The following is a 20,108-nucleotide window of genomic DNA, read 5'->3' on the forward strand; positions in this document are numbered from 1 at the left end:
TTACCGAGGAATAGTTGACATTGATCCAATCGACAAATTATAATAATTAGAATCCCACTCTTTAATAACGATAATATTTAGTATATGATATCATTTTAGATTGAAGATGATGAAGAAGTCCATCAACCACGAAAACCAACATATTTTGTCAGTCTTCCATTTTGTTCCGTGTCCATCGCTGGGGGCAAAGTTCTATAAATATTAAATCAGGATTTGAACTTATTTTTTAGCATCTAAGTGCAGGTAATATAATATTTAGGTCTTGTGTTTTTTGTAACAATATTGCTTCCCAATGTTGTCGGGAACCCTAGGAGGTTTCAGCTCTGTACTTTGTACTCCACAATGTCAATTTAATATCCCTCAACTTCTGAAGAATTTTTCTTCCAGAAAGCTGTAAATTGCATTGGTGAAAGGTACTCGGTATCAACTTGGAATGCTTACTTTTATGGGATTCAAAGCCTCAAGTCTGTTATAATCTAATGACTAGTTGACTAGATATTAGCATCCAGACTTACAATACAAAATGTCCCTTGAGTTAGTTGAAATGATAAAGTTGATGTCATGCCTTCTTGCCTACTTGGTTCGAATCTCTTCTTGGACATTTGTCCGTCGCACAGGACTTACCTAGTGCGTCTTACCTCTCCGTGTGGTTGACAGGTTATTGCATGGGACGGGGTTCATTTAGTGCGCACTCTCAGATAGCCGGGTTCAAACCTCTCTTGGGACATCTGCTCGTCGCACAGGACTTGCCTAGTGCGTCTTACCTCTCCGTGTGGTTGACCGGTTATTGCGCGGGGCCGTGTTTACCCAGTGCACATTCTCGGATAGGTTGACGGGTTATTGCATAAGACATGGTTTACCTGTTGCAAATTCTCAGATAGCGACTGTGGGTTCTCTTGTCAACAAAAATCAAGACTTACAATAGTTTCAGAAAATTAACCATAGCAAATCTAGGCCCTTCATTTTCTTTTCAAAATTTGAAGACTACTTTGAAGGATACAATATATTGTACTTTCAAGTTTCAAGAAAGTTAGAATCACTATACAATAATTATTCGCAAAAGTTACCCGAAAACACACAAAACCTTCTCTTTAGTTTCAAATAAACCTTAATTGTGTAATGCATTTCTGGATTTTTCACTTCTATACAGTTTTATTTGTACATATAACTGGATAAGCTATCGTATTTCTTACTGATTATTTTAAAAAAATAAAATAAAATTCTGAGACATGTTTTTGCTTCTGCAAGTAGTGTTCCATGCATGCATATGAGAACATGATTAATCCTTGGTTTAGAATAATGTGTTGAAGGTTTGGACGTACAAATGCTGTCTCTTACATGTATGCATCTGCTCTATTAAATTTAAATGGGGCCTGCAGCTCAAATTCCAAAAGAACTAAGGAAGCTGCCTTAGTAGTAATTCTTTTTTGGTGGGTCAGAAGGTAGCTTGGCCATTTACCTATTTGTACAATGAAAGTGAGCATAAAGATTACCACTTTCTTCTCGGAGGAACAAACCAACTAATTGCCAACTCCTACTACCCCCCCCCCCCCTCTCCTTTTTCCCCTCCTTTCTCTCCCTCTCCAAAAAAAATTAATTTAAAGGAATTTTGAACTTTGAAACTAGTTGCGTGGACTAAAGATTAATTTACTCCTTCAATTAATTGTTTCACCGTCCAATTGGTTGATGAAAATCTTGGATGTGGGACTTGTAGGCAAAATAAAAGAAATTACATATAGTCTCACATCCAATACTATAGCTTTTAATAAAATGGAAATTGAAATTTGTTCCAAAAGAAGAAGTTAAAATGTTTTCTTGCATATTTGGTATTCAAATCCTGCGTGGTGCATTAAGAGGGATGCATATTTGATGATTTGTTCCATCAAATATGACAAGATATACAAGGTTCTTATGGTACACTTTGAAAATATTATGTAGCACGTGTTCTCTCTTTAAAAGCATATAGTTATTATGCCTAACCGGTAGGGAACCAGACAAAGGGATAACTTCTGTGGGTTACTCGTCCAATTAATGAGTCACTGATTGAATTGGTAGATTTTAATTTAATAATTATAAATATAAAATAGTAATTTTAATGTACATATATAAAATATCTAGTAAAGTGCTTTTAGATACTAATTATTGTACTTAAAAAATATATAATGTACATATAAATGTTAATAGAAGACTTAAGGTAAATTTATCATACTTTTACATAAATAAATAATATAGTCAAATATAAAACAAAATTGTGTCACTTATTTTCAAAGATATAGCATCATTTTTTATTTTTTTATTTTTATTTAAAAGTAAAATAATTTTCTAACTACTCAAACATTGTCAGTTTGAAAGTTAAAAAAATTAATTGTATAAATTAAAAAGTAAACAATTTTATTAAAAAAAACATTTTAGTTATCAAATAAAAACTAAGCAAGTGACAAAATCTTGTGTACATTTGAATGAAAATCCAATGTACAAATCTCATCAAAGCATGTATACATTTTGTTTCAAATAAAAGACCCACAATTGACAAAAAAAGGGCGGGGGTCAATTAGAAAATCGGACGGGTTCTCATTTGAACCAGTATGTCCAATGGGTTTGACCGGATCAACTTTTTATCCAATCAAACTAAAGACCTGACTTGACCTGATAATCAAATCACCGGACTGATTGATTCAATCGCTGAATTGGATCGGATTTAATAACTATGTTTAAAAGTACTCATTATAGAACAAAATTAGGTTTTCATTATCACTATTTCTTCCTCACATCTTAGTTAGACCAATTGCGATTTCTGTATGCCAAAAAAAAGAAAAACCTTTAATCATGTCAAGAGGAAAAGTACTATTTTAATCTTTTTATTTCCTTCATTATAGACGGGCTGATTCCACCACCAAAGATTGGGCCTGGTTGAAAATTCTAAACCCACAATAAAGAGGGTTAGTTGAGTATTTGACCGTCTGTTAAATGGGAGGCTGTGGGGGGACCCAAGTCTATCCAGAGAAAAGATAGCCAGCAATATATATGGGTCGTGTCGTGGGGGGTGACTCCAAATTTGAGGCACTGGAAAAAGTTGTAAATAAAGTTACAAAATCAAAGGTAACATTTTTCCATGATGCTCTTGGTCTCACACGCACATTTATACAGTTAAAAAGGTATTTAATCCTTTCCACTCTCTTTTCTATATCTTCAAGAAAGATTTACCTAAATTATTAATTAAAAGTAAAAGATCACAATAGTGTGATAGCATTCGCTTGATGCAATTTGGAGATTTTTAAATTTTGATGGGGTCGAATTCACATTAAACTCTGCTTTCCGAACATTTTGGTAAATATTTGATGCATTAGTGAATTAAGGTATAAAATCCAATAGTGCAGTTTTAAATTACTAATAATTAAGGGGTGTGTACTACAGGTATAGTGTAGGCATACACTTAATTAGTTCTCTTATTTGCTGCTTTTTTTTGTTGCTTAAAATCTATCATATTCTACAGTGAGGGTGGTATACAGACCCGACTCAATCAAGGGAGTGTTTTGGCATCTCTTTTGAATTTTTTTCACTGTAGGCGAGGTTCGAACTCTCGATCTACAATTTAAAGAGGGATTTAATCCGTTTTTAATGACTATTGAGTCAAAGCTCGATCGTTAGCAAAGTGCTATTTCATTCCTTTTTTTTTTTGTTTACTTTAGATTTTAGCTTCAAAATGTTGTCAATTTTCAAGAACTTAATTCTTGATCTCACTCATCCTAGAAATTTGAACCAGGTACGGCAGACATTTGTGTGCAAAGGAAGGATTTTTATACCTTTCAGCTTTTACTTCTCCTTTCTTTACCATTTCTCACTAAAAATGAAAAGAACTGAGGAACTTGCACATGCTTCATATTCTTCTTTGGTTATCCTGTTGCCACTTTTCAGTTTCACCCCAACCAAAGATAGTGTTTTTGTTATTATTATTATTGTAAATAACCAAAGATGGTGTTATAGTCTAACCCTATACAATTTGAATCATTGAATGCTGATGCCAATATATGTTTCTTAGATCTCTGACTAATTAACACATACAATTTTTTTTCATTTATAGTGTATATACCCACATTTAAATCCCTTTGCGTGTAAACACTATATTCAACTTTTTACTTTTCTAAAAAAATTTACACTATTATGTACTCCGCTTTGTTTTAGTGTACTTAATTAGGACACTCGTTGGACAAACCTAACATAAAATCTTACATATATAAAATGCTAAGATGTAGACAATCATCCAAAGTTTTAGATGCTTAGAAGGCATCTTAATAGTAATCAATCACTAGAGTTAAATAATTAACTAAGAAGTCCATCCAAATTCAAGTTCCTTGGATTTCTTGTCGAAGTGCAGAATTTTCTAAACTCTATTTTCTATCTCAAAATCATACATAAGCACTAGTTGACCGCTATGTGTAGTACGTGTTAACTGAAACAGAAAAGGAATACAACAGACTCAAAGGATGCAAAATTTTAACCATGAAAGAAAAGGGAGAGTAGTAGTTCACACACTTCTATTACAATCTCTATCGCACATTTTGATGAATAGACATTTATGTGTCCTTTCCACCAAGCGAAAACAAATATATTGATAGCAGAACAGTAGTATCAGATAGGATTGTAAGACAAACTTTGAGTTTAGGGGAAAGGAAAATGATGAATATTCAGAAGAGAATAAGAAGAAGAATAATAGATGGTTGCATTAGAACGTAAATGACCACAAACTACTACAATCATCTTAAAGTATAAAGAAATGTTGAGGATGCACGCAAACGTAGTATCTCATACCATATAGAAGGATGTAAAATAGACTCGCCACTTGCAATTTGTAAACATTATATCTCAAGAAAATGTACTTGCATGTTATAAGCTTGATTGTGTTTTGTCTTGTATTTCCCTCCCTAGATTGTCTTTGAATGGAGTTTCTTTCCTTTTTCTTGGGAAAAAAAGGGAAAAGAAGTAGAATAACAACGAGCCTGAATTGGTCTTCAATTATAAACAAAGGTTAACAACGGCTAAAATTGGAGTAGTACTTAATCGTTCCTGCATAAATGAGTAGGATAGAATACTTGAGAAAAGAAAAAAAAAAATCAACATGGAGAGTATATATATGAAGAAGTTGTTGAGTCACAACCAAAAATTAAAAGTTCCATTTATCTATGTAAGTCCTAATTGCAAGTTAATCTACAAGTAATAGATAGAAATTAGGATATTTTTTGACCACAAAAATAAAGCTAGAATTAGGATGTGAAACTTGTGCAGATGTATCGGTATGTATATATAACCGTGCAAATTTGTTCATGAATAAGGTTTGAGAAAAAGGTACATTCGATGAGTTTGAGTTCAGTGAAGAGCATTGTTTAGAAAGGCAAGTATGAGTTGTTGATGGACAAATGCTCACGTTAAAAGCTTACACCAAAATTTCCTTTTCTTCTTCCCCCAAAGAACGCATACACGAGAAGGGTGAAAAAGAAAGAGTAAAAAGGAATCAAAGTCTCAAACTTAATTTTCTTTTCCTTTCTCATCTTTTTCTCTCCCTCCTTTTCCTTTCCTTTCTCTCATCCATCCTACCCCCACGTCCACAAAAGAAAGTAAGAAACCACATATATCTCACTCTCTCTCCCCATAGCCCCTCAACTGTCATTTTCTCACATATACTTCACACAAAAGAAACAACCATTCACTTCATACCTTGTCATTTCTTCCCTTCTCTCTCCCTCTCCTTCAATCTCAAAGTCTCTGCAACTACTCCCCTCAATTCATCATTTAACCCCATCTAAAAAAAAAACACCCGGAATTCTCTCCCTCAAAATTCAGCAACCCCATATCCTTCAGGCTTCAGCTACAAAACCCTCCAAGATTTTGTGACCCTTTTCAGCCCTGAACAAACAACCATCCCACAAGCACAGAACACTTGCACCAGCAAGAAACAAGAAAAGGTAGGGGCTGTCAAGAACAAAGAAAAAGAACAAACAGTTCTTTTTCTTTTTCTTTTTCTTTTCTTGTAGGGTTTGTTTGGCCGGCTGCTTGTTGAATCAAAGATGGAGCTGTTCCCAGCACAACCAGACTTATCCCTACAAATCAGCCCACCAAACAGCAAACCCTCCTCAGGTTGGAGGAGAACAACTGAAGATATGATAGATTTGGGGTTTTGTAAAAGAGCTTTGGACTCAAGAAACTCCTCTATATCATCATCAATGGCTGCAAAACCTGATACTAGTAACTTTTTTGAACTTTCTTTATCAAACAATCAAAGGATGATTTCTGTTTCTGATCACCATCATCAGCCAAGCTCCAACAATAGCCATTATAACCTCATCCAGAATAGTAGCTCTACTAGTACCACAAACAATAATCTTATTCACTCTTTTCAGCAAAGCCAGCAGTTTCCTCTCCACCATCAGCACCAACTTCACCATCACCACCTCCTCCAACATCAACAGCATCAAGTAGGAGGAGGAGGAGGGGGGTTAAACCACCCCGAATTCGGGTTTTTGCGACCAATAAGAGGAATCCCAGTCTACCAAAACCCTCCTCCTTTTCCATTATTTAATCCAATATTACAGTCTTTAGATGCTAGTACCACTAGTTGTGGAATTCCTTCTCCTACTTCTACTACGACTAGTTCCTCCAATCCCACCTGCTTCCAGTCCCAAGGCGGATGCGGTGGTGGCGGCCTAATGCGGTCGAGGTTTTCATCGAGATTTCCAGCTAAACGGAGCATGAGAGCTCCTAGGATGCGGTGGACAACCACCCTCCACGCTCGTTTTGTTCATGCTGTAGAGCTCTTGGGTGGCCATGAAAGTATGCAACATTAATATCAAGATTAATGCTTTTTTATCTGTTTAGTGTTTTTCTTCAGCTAATTATAAATTAGTAACAGAAATAGCACTAAACTTGCATATTCATAATCAGTTCATTTCTTGAAATTATGGCCTTTCTTTATAAATTTTTTATGGGGGCAAATACAGGAGCTACGCCCAAGTCAGTTCTTGAGCTAATGGATGTGAAAGATCTCACTTTGGCACATGTTAAATCACATTTACAGGTAATTAAATGGACCGCTTGTTTCATCAAATCAGTTAGTTTTCTCCTAAGAAGGGATTAATTTTTTTGAGTTTTTACTTTCCTTGTAATTTTGTTTTGTTTGATTCCATTTTATGTCAGCATCAGTACTACTTTCGTCCGTGAATTTTCTACTGTAATTTGAAGGTGTTTTAACAACTTTGAACTTGCATTACTGTAACAAAACAGTACAGAATGGTCATAATTTAAACATTTCAAATTCCAATGTTTTCCTGTCTAAAATCCTTAGCACTTCTTTTTCTACTAGATCTGATGCTTCTTCTGCTACCTATCAAGTAGCTTTTTGCTTGGAAGAATGAACCATCCATCCATGATCCATGTAAAGAGAAAAGATCCATAATCAATAATCAATGACTCAGAGAGAGATATATCATATATGAAGGGAGAGAGAGAGAGAGAGAGAGAGAGATGAACCAAGTAAGACAAAGCCCGAGGAAAATTAAAAACAGTCAATAGCCAAGCCAAGACAAAGGGTGTACACAGTATGCATCATTACTACTATTATATTTTTGAAAATTCTCCTTTTACCGAAGACAGTGGCGATAAGAAAGTACAAAATGCTATCATGTCTCAATGATATCTCTTTCCCTTTGAGTTTGTAAAACCAAGGTGTACAGAACTGTGGTTAATTCCATACAGAAGTTTTGCACATGGCATACATTCACATATATGTATGTAGTTTTATGTAATAGTACTATGTAGCATGTTTTAGGACATTAAAGCTGGGACACATACAAAAAAGTGCATATTTCACCATACGTACATTGCATTCTTGGAAAATCCCTCTTAGCTTTTCTATTTTGTTCCTTTTCTTTCTTGCAACATTTTAATTATTATGCTTTTCATTTTCTTTTTGGTTGCAGATGTATCGAACGGTGAAGACAACTGATAGAGCAGCACCTTCTTCTGGTTAATCTCCTTGACTTTCTTCCCTATATGCTTATTTTGTAGTGCTAGTGCTAGTGTACAGGATCTTGAGATTGATGCAAACCATCTTTTGTTATTTAGTTGGATACTGTTCTCATTCGTATCGTTCTTCTTATCGTTTAGGACAATCAGATATCTATGAGAACGGGTCATCTGGGGATAATTCTGAGGACTTAATGTTTGAAGTTCAGAACTCAAGAAAACCTGAATTATCGGTGCAACAAGGAAGGCAAAATATACAGCAAGACAAAGACTTGCATGGTCTTTGGAGTAATTCCTCAAGGTTAGCCACTTAATGATGTTTATTAGAATCAATAAATTTCTATACTTCTTGCTGAGACAGAGAGGAATAAATGGAAGAAACTAAAATTTTTGGAATGTTGAGTTAGGCCAGATCCCCAGAGGCTAGTTTGGAAACGATGGACGAAATATGAAGAAGAATGCGAGCTTCATTAGTATAAATATACTGTCTCTTATCATCTGAGATATGACCAAGTTTAGGGTGGTATTTGCAGCCCTTTAATCTTTGTCAGAACTGCGTTATCCTTTTATAGCTACCTTACATGTTCAATAAATTTTAAGGGCCAAAAGAAGCTTTGGTCAGATGGGCTCAACGAATAAAGCAGAAGTTTGAAAATTTGCTTATTCTAGCTACTTTCATCAGACTGAACTCTTCTGCATTTTCTTGTGTCATTGTGTGCGAGGATAAGTAAAAGAATCCAAAATTACTTTAAGGCTTCTCAGAAAAGCCGATTCAAAGTTTTGTTTGGATTGAGGGACTTCATTACTCTTGCTAAAAAAGATATGCTAATAAGTGCAATTCTTTTCCCATCTCAACATTTGTCTGTGCGTGTTCTGCGTGTGATTTTGTTCGTGTGCCAGTGCAAACATAAAGAACATAATCCTAGAAGATGCTAACAAAAAGAAGATGAGGAAAATAAGCCCACTTCTTTGTTCTGTCTGTCGACAATCAGGTTTAACACAGAAACTCCATCATGGTTTAGTAATCTCTTTCTTTACAGTTGTTGAAACATGAAAAGTAAGTGCAGCAAGGGGAAGAAAACGCACACATCCTAGACATAAAAAACATTTGAATTCAATTTGGCTTAAATCAACCTAAAAATGGACATATCTCTTTCCTCTAGATCTTGTGGGCTCAGATAAGGGCATTTCAGTGGGGCCATAGCTAAGGAACTTAGTGTCAAAGCTAAACACTGAGTGATGGCCCATCTGTAGAAAAATCTTGGTGCCAAAGCTTTACTACTAGTCTTTTTGAAACTTCCTTGAAGTCTGTTTCATTTAGCATAATATGCGGTATCACATGGGTGGGTTCAACCTTTTTTTTTTGGGTTTCCTCCCTATCGTCACAGAATATAAAGTGAAGAAGTATAAATGATTCCCTCAAAAAAGAAGTATAAATGAGACAGTAAAAGATAGCCATCTTTTTCTTAGCAGTTTACTTTTTCTCGCTTCTGCATGGCTTCCACTGATAGGAAATATTCTCTCAATTGCATTGTTTTGTAGCAGGGAAGCTTGGCTGCATGGCAAAATGAGGGATTCTTTAGGCAACATACCATCTCTTGAGGTACTAAACGCAACTAATCTAGAATATTGGCCTTTTCATTTTCTCTTTCTCCCCAAAAGTTTTCTAATGCTGGTCTACGCTTTAGTCACCAGTCATTAGTCATTACCATTTGAATATTTACTGAATAAGCACATAGAAATATTTGTGTTTGTGGACTTGCTCGAGGAAGATTGAGTCCTTCACCTTTGTGTGTTGTGTCACATGTAATCTAAGGATGTGAAATTTACATGACAGATACATTCATGGGAATAAGAAGGAAATTTACATGTTAGAGTTATCTGGCACCATATGCCATTACAGTATAAAGTGGAATAAGAAGGAAAAAAAGGCTTGCTTTTGTAAAGTTGTGCAGGCCATTTTGCTATATCTGAGGTTCAAGGAATTTTGTAATATGTAATCCAAAAGAAAGGAACCAGCACCCCAAAAAAATGTATTTTCTTTTAGTAGCTTTAGTCAAAGGATGGAATACAACTAAAGTGGATTGTCTTCCTCAACATGCTATAACCTTAATACCTCGTACTTGATCACTATAACACTGCACCAATGAGTGAAATATGATGGACACAACCAAACATTCAAATACACTGTGCCCAATTAACGTACTGTCTCTATTGTTTTCAACCACATGAATTTAATTAAACTTTTATCCCTATTAAAAGCCCACTTGCCTGTTCTCAAAAAAGAAACAAATCTTGCACTGATTGATTACATAAGAAAGTTGCATAAAAATGTGCATGAGACATGCATTTTAAGAGGGGCAACAGGCTTTATGGTTTCTTGTTGCAGTATCACACCTTGATAAATATTCCCTTATTCTTTTAAGTCAAATTTGTACTTGGATCCCCGCAAACATATTGTACACACATCCCTCATGTTACTTGCTTTTAGCTAAATTGTTGAGCTTCTTTTTGAGCATTTTTATAACAAGATATGCATATTTTGGTGTGAAAATCCAGAAGGACATCGAACCAAAGTGCTCAAGCTATGACAGATTATCAGATGTGAGCTCATCAAGCTTATCAGAGTCAAGCCCCAAGAAACCCAATCTGGAGTTCACCTTGGGCAGGCCACACTGATCAAGATCTCTGCGTGGATAGTACTACTCATTTTGAAATGATTATTGCTTCTGAAAGAGGGAAGCTGGTGAGGTTGAAGAGATTCGGGTGCCCACTCAGAAAATCAGCAGTGAGAAAAGAAAGTTTGTAGTAGAAAAGAAAAGGAGAAGAAAGTAAAGGAAAAAAGAGGCCTAAAGAAAGACAAGGAGACAACAAAGACAGAAAGCAACAAAAGGAGAAGGCAAAGAGAAAGAGAGAGAGAGAGAGAGAGAATTCAAGGGTGGTATCAAAAAGCATGTCCTAATTATCCTATCAATCTGTGAGCTCGAAATCATCATATTATATTGCTTAAGTAAATATGTTCATTATCATCATGATCATCATCAGTCCTAGCTGATTGATTTTTGTATTATGATGCACTTTTATGGGGGCAAAAAAAGAGAAAAAGGAAAGAGGTATGTTTTTGGGGGACTTTTAAGTCTTTTAATCAGGGAAAAAGTGATCCTTGGTAATTGTATGGGGCACTTTGTACTCAAGAAAAAGAAGGTATAATTTTACCAAATGAGTTGGAGCATACTCTATAATCTATTCGTTCCTAGGCATTGACACATACCTTTTCACTTTCCCAACAAAGGAAATGAAAGAAAAGATGACACGAACTGGTAAAAAGGGACTGAAAAAATGTAAGGGGAAAAAGAATTGGGAAATAACAAAAGGAAAAAGACAAGGTGCAAACTATGAAAAACAATATCTGCATGCCCTTTTTTATGCTCACTATGTGGGGATTTGGATTGTGATTCTGCTTTTTGTTGGCTATACAAAACACGAATATGTTGCTTTATTTGACAGAGATGGATAACATTTATCAAGAATAGGCATATGCACGAGCTATTAGGCATGTATCTGTCTGCCTGATATAAGTATTTCTATTTCCTCCCGGCCATTTTAGTCTCCAAAGTTAGCATAATTTACAGGCTATTGTACTAGTGAATGGTCACCAAGTGTGATCAGTAAACTTGGACTTGCTGAATGGATTAGAATACACACTTAATTCCCATTTCAATTGAAGATCGATAAGTTTAGGTTCCTCTTACATATCTGCAAAAATAAATTACTTTGAGAAGAATTGACTATTTGAATTAGACATCAATTTTTGTCATCATATCACATTTTGATTGCACCACCTAAATAGCACATGTTATCAAATGACAAAATATTTCGGGCACATTTTAGCATGTTGAATTGCATTGTGAAGATGGAATTAGTCAGTGGTAAACCTGCATAATCTTTTAGAGTTCATTTTGTGGGTTTAAAAGTATGGATTAGTAAATTGAGAGGATACAAATGCTAAGAGTAATATCACAAATTGAGTATTAATTCATATTATCAGTAGTATTTCCAAGATATCACTCCTCCCCACTCATTAGTATTATCACAATTGACGATTTAAATTTTACTCATCTTTGGAATTGTTGCTCTTCCATGCCACTAATCTTCTCATGGTTGACTTTTCATGGTTAAATTTCCGAGTTTTAGGAACTTTATCTTATTTGATTTCTCAATTTTGTCCAACATTTCAAGTCTATATACTACAGCCTTTTGTATAAAACTTAATTTTGCTCAATAAATTTCTTTATTAAATAAAAAAAAGTATATTCATTATTAATGGCACAAAAAGATCTGTTTGACCATGAAAAGATAATTGGACAATTTTAGTGCGATGAAGGGAGTATACTATATATGTTTGACGGGGATCATTCATACTATTTGTGTCAAAACTGGTCTCTAGGTAATGATTGATTAGCAATTTAAGTATAAACAATAGATACAGATGGAAAGTAGCGACTTCTTCCGTTTAACTCTGCCGACGAAAAAAATGAATAGGACAATATTTCTGGAAAAAAAAAAAAGCTTAATGACTTGTCATCAAGATTTCCCGCATTGTATAACATTTGGAGAAAAACATATAGTTACTCTAAGTTTTAAATTATGAAGGTATAAAAAATCCAGCCATGAAATCTGCAACTTGAAGCATCGATTTTCCCAAGAAAGACAAAAGATACAGTAATGAATGAAAAGATAAAGCAAAAAGTAGCAGAAATTAATGATATGCATGTAGTAATAAGTACATATTGGCATTTTCAATAGTGCCAAAATGAATAATACTTGTTAGGAAGAAACATCTCGAGAGAGTCTACTAAAGAATCCAATATGTAAGTTAAAAATCTAACTCTGATCCAAAAGTTTAAACTATTAGGTTTTGGATCCTTACTTACATATTAACCGCTCTTTCTCCATCTTTCAAACCAATGTGAGACACAATCCTCTACCTTTATCACCAAGGTCACATCTTCTCTCAAACGTGGACCCACTTTTCTTCAATATCCAAACTGCATTCTGGACCTCTGCCAACCTTTGGCTTCTTGGCTTTTTGGTCTAACCCAACCGAATCCCCTGCCAAACCCATGGCACACCTGGTCCAACACCAACCAAACTCCTTGGCACTTCGGTTCACCATCAAGAAGAGAATTTCACCGGTAAGAATCCACTTGCCCATGAATAGCTTAGTCTCATAACCTGAAGCTCTGATACCAATTTGATAGGGGAGAAACATCTCGAGAGAGTCCACCAAAGAGTCTAATATGTAAGTCAGGAACTCAACTCTAAGCCAAAAGTTTAATCTATTAGGTCTTGGGCCCTTACTTACATATTAACTGCTCTTTCTCCATCTCTCAGACCAATGTGAGACACAACTCTTTACTCATGAATCTAACAATAATAAGTAAAAAAAAAAAAGAATAATATTAAGTAGATTTATTGCCCTCCAAATATTCTCAAGCTATGAGTAATTTATATTCTTCGACTGATTGATAGATTCTGCATATTTGCTTGCAAGAAAGTTTCACTGTAAGTCTGAATCGATGCTATATCTTCTTTTCCAATGGAAATTCCGTATTCATGTTTTCAGGACAAGGCCACAAGTACAATTATATAAAGCAACTAGGACACACTATTTTACTTTTTCTGCTTCTTCTTCTTTTCTGACTTTTGTTTTTTTTTTCTTTATTTTTGGGAGCAAATTACAATTATCTGTTGATATTAAGGTTGAATCTGAAGATCATCTCTTGGTTATTTTAATAGTGACGTTTCACGTCCCCTCAATCTTATTCTCCTTTTTTCTTGAATAATAAATCATTAAGGGACCACACCAAAACCACGAAATTAATTTCCGATGACTAAAAGAACCAAAGAAAACCAAAAAGTCATTCATGTTCTCATAGCATCAAAATTCTGGATCTAATTAACCTCGACTAAATTTTCCAAACATTAATGCACCTTAAAAAAAACAAATTTTTTTTTTTTAAAAAAAAGCAAATTATGGAAAGAGGGTAAGTAGTAGTATTATTTCTGGCGTGAGCGTGCAAGAAAGCAGGCTGGCCACTGGCCAGTCAGCTGTTTCTGGGAGAAATTAACGGATGGGAATTAAATAGGAAGAATGTATGAAAAGGGCTACAGCTACCTAACTAGTAACCATCAAAAGTCTCTCAAGGAAATGGTTTAGAATTTAGGTAACATTTAATGAGAGACGACTAAAGAATAGTGAAGCATCAAAGCAGAAGTTACAGAAAACGTCCTTCTGTGTTGTGTGAGTTCTCAATTCTCACCAATTGGCAATAGAGACTGATGGTGCATGTGGTGAACTCTCTTTGTGGAAAAAGTACATTAAAAATGTCTGTGGCACATTTCAGGCCAAAGAATGTTGATGAATGAGTGAAGAAGAAGGCAAAAAAACATGCTCTAGTAGTACAAGCTAATTGGGTTGCAATTGATAGGTCAGGCCAAGGCTCCATTCTTGATAGCTTCAGTCTCTTTCTTGATGTTAGACTACACCAAATAGCTATAGGACCAGAGCTGTAATTACCAATTTTCATAATGAATAGACTTTGATAATCAACTTTAATGTGAAGCTTTGTAGTAGATGAAGGAAGAACCAATTTGAGGAATTATTGGTATAGGTTTCGAGCCCTGCTTTTCAAATCCATGACCCAAGAAGTGTCCTTTCAACATGTGTTGTATCCATACCACACACTATTCAACTTACGACGCACCAAAGGTACAGATATTCTACTTTCTATACTTAAATCATAGAAGTGAATGTTGATTAGCATGAATAATCCATTGGAAAAGCTTTCCGGCCCCTTCCTCCACCCCAAATCCCAGCCCAAAGGGGAGAAAACAAAACAGAAAATCCAAAGGGCCACCATGAAAAGGGAAGAAATTCGTCTATTCTTTGAGTATTTCTTTCAACTCGTTGAAAGTGTTTAGAGAACGTTTTGAAAAAAAAAAAAAAGTAACAGTAAATTCAACACAAGTACGACTGCTATGTGATTTTTTACCTTCTGAAACGAGAATGTAACCAGATGCTTATGAAATAAAAATGTGTTTGAAATTTTAAACTTGACAGAAAAACGTCAAACACTAATAATAATGTTAACGGAATGGAACTGGTGGTCTCAGCATCTTCCAAGGCATGAGCAGGGGAAGTGGGCACGGGAGCATAATGATACAATGAGCAGGAAATGAGAATAGGACGATGCTGAGCGCTACCACATTTAATGTGAAAAAGGAAGGCTGAAATAATTCTCTGATTAGTCACTGCTGCTTGACACTTGACAGCAAGCTTCTTAGGTGGTGTTCTGGGTGTTTTTTATGCATTCAACTCCAAAGGAGGGTGATCACAAGACTAGCAGTTTCACAGTTCCACTAAGTTATAAAGGCTTGGGACAAATGAATGGGAACAAAATTCAGATATACTAACACATACAAGTGGAAAATGTTTCAGTCGGAATGTGTGGAAAATGTTGTTTGGGGGTGTTTTTGAAAAACTTTGCTGTAGCAGAGTTTTTAGAGTATATTTTGAAATATTTTTTATTGGCACTTTATTATGAGATATTTGGTAAAATTTTAAAAAAATTTAAACTAATTTTTAGATTATCTTTTAGAGTACTTCGTTGTAACTTTTATTGTATTTGAAAAACTAATTTTTGAAAAACACTCCAAAAACGGGAGATCCAAACATCATCTCTTTCTACGCTTCTTAAATCCCACTCTTCCCCTGTTATTTATTTTTTTTTTTTGGAAAAAAAGTGGAATTTTTTTTTGCTTTCTATTTGTGGTAGTACCAAGTCAGGTTTGGACTTCAAATTTCAGACTAAAATGACTATTATTATTTTCTTGAACTAAGGAAAAAAGTGTTGGTTTTCCAAAAATTGTACGACTGAAAAAAACTAGTCCTACACCACAGGTTCCACTTGTACAATTACGACATTTCTTTGTCTCATTTTTTCAAGTAATAACAATGACAACTCAAAAGGTGATACTACACATTTATACAAATATGGTATGTGATGGATGGACATGCCTCAACCAGAAGGTATTAAGTGCTTAAAATTGCTACGTGGAGCATTAATACTTAATGTGGCACTTAACTTTTTAAATAGGACAACTTAGTTCGTAGCGTACTACAACTTAAAATAGGGTTTGGCTATCATAGGGTAGCATTAAGAGTATTTATAGTTTTACAAGAGGATATATATATATATATGTAACCCACTTCCTAACCTTTATGCTTTCTATTTAATTTATTTTCTTCACTTTCCTGGTTTAAGGGGCTAGCCCCTCGTCCCGTCGGGTATCAGAGCTATCTTTCTTTACTTATTATGATGTTGTTAGTGTAAATTTACAAGTTTATATCTTCCTAATGAGATTGTTTAATTTCGTGATTACCATCTTTCTTTATTTATGATGTTGCTAGTATAGATCTACAAATTTAGATCTGTCTGATCAGACTGGTTAATTTCGTGATTACTATCTAATATATTTAAGCTTATTCTAGTATTGATAGTATTGATTTTATGACTTTGGATCTGTCTAAGGGACATGGAGCCTGTAATTGCTAGTATCCGGTCCAGGTAAGGCCATGAGATTTGGCACTGTAGGGATGTTAAGGTTCCTGTGGTCCGAAATCCAGAACGGTGAAGTGTTGAAGGATCAAATCTGATTTCATGGGTTTTTACTATCAATATTATAATTTTGTTTGAAAATATAGTCGTCATGCATAGTTAATCTTTCTCAAAAGATTTAGATCTATTCGTGTAACTTTATTACTATCTTTATTATGATGGAAATATGGTCGTCATGTATAATTAATCTTTCTCAAAAGGATAGATCTTTTCTTGTAGTTTCCTCACTATCTTTTATAATCTATTTAGAAAAATGGTTATCCTCCATGGATCCCGAAGGATTCTGTGCCAAAGGGAAGAGGATTATAAGTTGTTTAAATCATTTATTTATCTAATTATTTATTTATTTAACTTGTCTTTGCTTATGGCTTCAGTTGTTAGAACAAACTCCAGATCTTCCGTTTCTTCTTTAAACAACAATCCATTAGATGATCTTCAAACTAGAATTGCTCGAATTGAGCAATCAATCCTTATTCAAGAAAAACTAGAAAATAAACCTTCTGAATTCCAGATTGACAAACAATACCTTAGATCGGAATTCTTTGCAAACCACAACTGTTTTAAAAGAAAACAATTTTTTGACAAATATCAAGGAGAAACCCGAAAAAATATTCAAGAACACTTTTATGACTTTTTGACAAAAACAAAACACCATATTCATTTCTTTAACTGGTATGAGTCTCAAACATCTCAGGTGTCCACACCAGAACTCGAAAATCCAGTCCAAAATATTTCAAAACCTACATCTTCTATGTCAAAAACTATAGAAACTCAAGTTTCTACTTCAGATCTCATAGATTCAGTCCAAACTAAGCCAAAACCCCTAGATCTATCCATAGATCTATCCCAAACAACTCATATATTAGAATCCTCTCATAAACCCTCAACAGGATCTATAGATCCATCAAATCTACCAGATTTTCCTATAGATCTATCAAACCCAATAGATTTACCAAACCTAGGATCTATATATATATATATATATATATATATATATATAGGGATAATTTCAGAAGCCTCTCCTAAGATTTTCAACAATTTCATTCGACTCTTTTGAGGTTTATATAATTACGGAGACTTCCCTTGGTATAATATAAAGACAACAATATCCTTCATTAATTGTCAACTCATTGAAAAACTCTATCAAATATTAAACTCCTCTCATCTATTATCAACCAATGATTCAAACTACAGTATTTTCCATTTAACTATCTATCATCTTCCTCCTACATCTATTTTCCTTTCAAACTCATTTGTTTATTATTATAAACCAAATATGTGTTGTTGCCACTAATAAAATCATCATACACACCAAACCACCAATACTTACATATCTTGATATCTATTCCCAATTCTCGATTTTTCATTATTATTAAATAATTTCCTTGCACCCATTTTTGTTTCTGATTTTTTATAGGCATTAGCAAATTGAAATTGTCAAATGACAAATTGAGTGCTAATTTCATTATCAAACTAGATGGAGATGAAGATAGTGACAGTGATAAAAAATAAAAATTAAGGATAGGAAGTGGAATAGGAACTAAATATAGGTTATACTGTTATGGTTGCCATGAAAAAAAATGTTCTTGGTATATATTTATAACTGCATTGTGTTTCTATTTTTGATTTATAATTATTAATGTTATTCCTATAGAGAGAATTTGATTGATTTTGAACTCTGTGCCAATTGAGTATATTGGATATTGATATTAGTAGTAATGATTTAGATTATTTTGTATTAAAAATGTGGTAGTCATGGAATTGAAATTTAAGGATATTGATGAATATTGTTACGTATTAAGTAAATTTTGATATTAATATAAGATTGTAGGTAAGTTTTTGGGTATCTGATGTAGCGTTTATAGTTGATACAATGGTCTACATCAAAAATTTTAGATAAAAGAGGAACATTAGAATAAAGATAAGTGTTTATTTAATCGTCATTTGGATGTTGATGGGTAGGTAATAGTGATAGCAAGTAAAGATAAATGAAATAGAGACCGTGAACCATTTTTTTCCTTTACATTTTTGTTGTGAATTATAACTCAAGGGCATTATAGAAATTTTGAGAAAAAGTATAGCTTTTTGGTCCTAAAATGTTACTTAAATAGTGAAAATAGGGGAGGTGGGTGTAATTTTTAGAACTTGAAGGGAGCTTTCTGTAATTATCAAAAACCTCAAGGGAGGTATGTGAAATTAACCCATATATATATATATATATATTTAACAAGGGAGGAGTAAGATTTAAAAAATGGAGAGGAAGAATGGGGATCTAAACTCAATATCTCTAATTCAGAAAAAGTGTCAAAATGTAGAATGCAAGGATACAATAAATGTGAGTGTGTGTATTCACGTGATAACTTAAATGTGATTTAAGTGTATTCAACATTGGTTTCCCACTGTCTCCCTTTGATGAATCAACCCTGTGATCAATTCTATTACAGATGAAACGTCTTGTCAACTTACTAAACAAGCACATGTCATCAACAGATTTGGCGCTCAACTTCCGTTTAACAAAATTTTCAAACCCAATACTTATCTTAGAAAAGACCCAACGCCTCTTTTTTCTTTTTCATTTCTATGCCTTATATTTATATCCAATAAATAAAACAAACATAACCTAAAAATTAGTTGCATTGATATATGAACTGTTTCCCTTTTTTTCTTTTTGGGTCACAAATTAGTAATGTGTATAAGAAAGTTTTTCTCTTGCATATGTTTAGAAACAAATCAATTTGATGCAACGAAATTAAACCTCATAGTGAGGGCCCAATATGATGTAGAGTTAAATGAAAGTAATTTTATGTGTCACGTTAATATATATGAATTATCTTTGTTTGTCCACCAAAACATAGATATGTTTTGCCAAAGGAAACCTGAATTTACCACTTCTATACTTGGCCCTGGTTTCAGTCTTTCAGAGATTGAAATCTCTTTCAAAATTTGCCTACCTTTTCTCTTTTTGTAGACTTTTTTCTTAATTTTTGTTAAAAGCCAAATCTCACATTTGGGGTAAGCAAATGCTGTTGATTTGAACCTTTATCTTGGAAAAGGCAAAAGTGAGACAGAATGCCACTGAATAGTGTTGTTTAGAAGTTTAAATGGGATAGATTTCACTTTATCTTTATTTCTGGACACATTCTTTCTTTGAGCTTTAGGAGATTGGGCACAAACTAGAAAAGTGACATATCCAAAAAGGATATCAAAGGGTTATATTCACTAGTCAAAAAAAAAAAACAAAAGAAACAGTAAGTGTCTTCTTTTTGCCACCTCTCGTCCTCTACAAAATAAAAATTCTTTGAATTTCTGTACTTTGCTTTTATTATATCACCCAGGTTACTTGTAAGTTGAAACTAAAGAATATGATACTCAACTCCGATGTCCAATTTGTTAATGTGACTTTACTAAACA

The 20,108-nt window shown here is 34.1% G+C and overlaps 1 protein-coding gene across 3 annotated transcripts; it reads left to right on the forward strand.

Annotated features, from left to right (window-relative positions):
* The first annotated feature begins 5,727 nt into the window (after positions 1 to 5,727).
* On the forward strand, positions 5,728 to 10,869 carry LOC113779060 (probable transcription factor KAN2). 3 transcript variants are annotated; one of them, XM_027324479.1, is made up of 6 exons: positions 5,728 to 6,825; positions 6,993 to 7,069; positions 7,971 to 8,016; positions 8,158 to 8,317; positions 9,559 to 9,619; positions 10,576 to 10,869. In XM_027324479.1, exons 1-6 carry the CDS (start codon positions 6,063 to 6,065, stop codon positions 10,693 to 10,695), a joined length of 1,227 nt encoding a protein of 408 aa, XP_027180280.1. In that variant the 5' UTR covers positions 5,728 to 6,062; the 3' UTR covers positions 10,696 to 10,869. The 3 variants fall into 3 exon arrangements, with proteins under 3 accessions (XP_027180280.1, XP_027180281.1, XP_027180282.1); XM_027324480.1 differs by having other exon boundaries at positions 9,562 to 9,619; XM_027324481.1 differs by having other exon boundaries at positions 8,167 to 8,317.
* Positions 10,870 to 20,108: the final 9,239 nt, after the last annotated feature.

This window comes from Coffea eugenioides, chromosome 8, assembly GCF_003713205.1.
Source record: "Coffea eugenioides isolate CCC68of chromosome 8, Ceug_1.0, whole genome shotgun sequence".
Classification (NCBI taxonomy): Eukaryota; Viridiplantae; Streptophyta; class Magnoliopsida; order Gentianales; family Rubiaceae; genus Coffea; species Coffea eugenioides.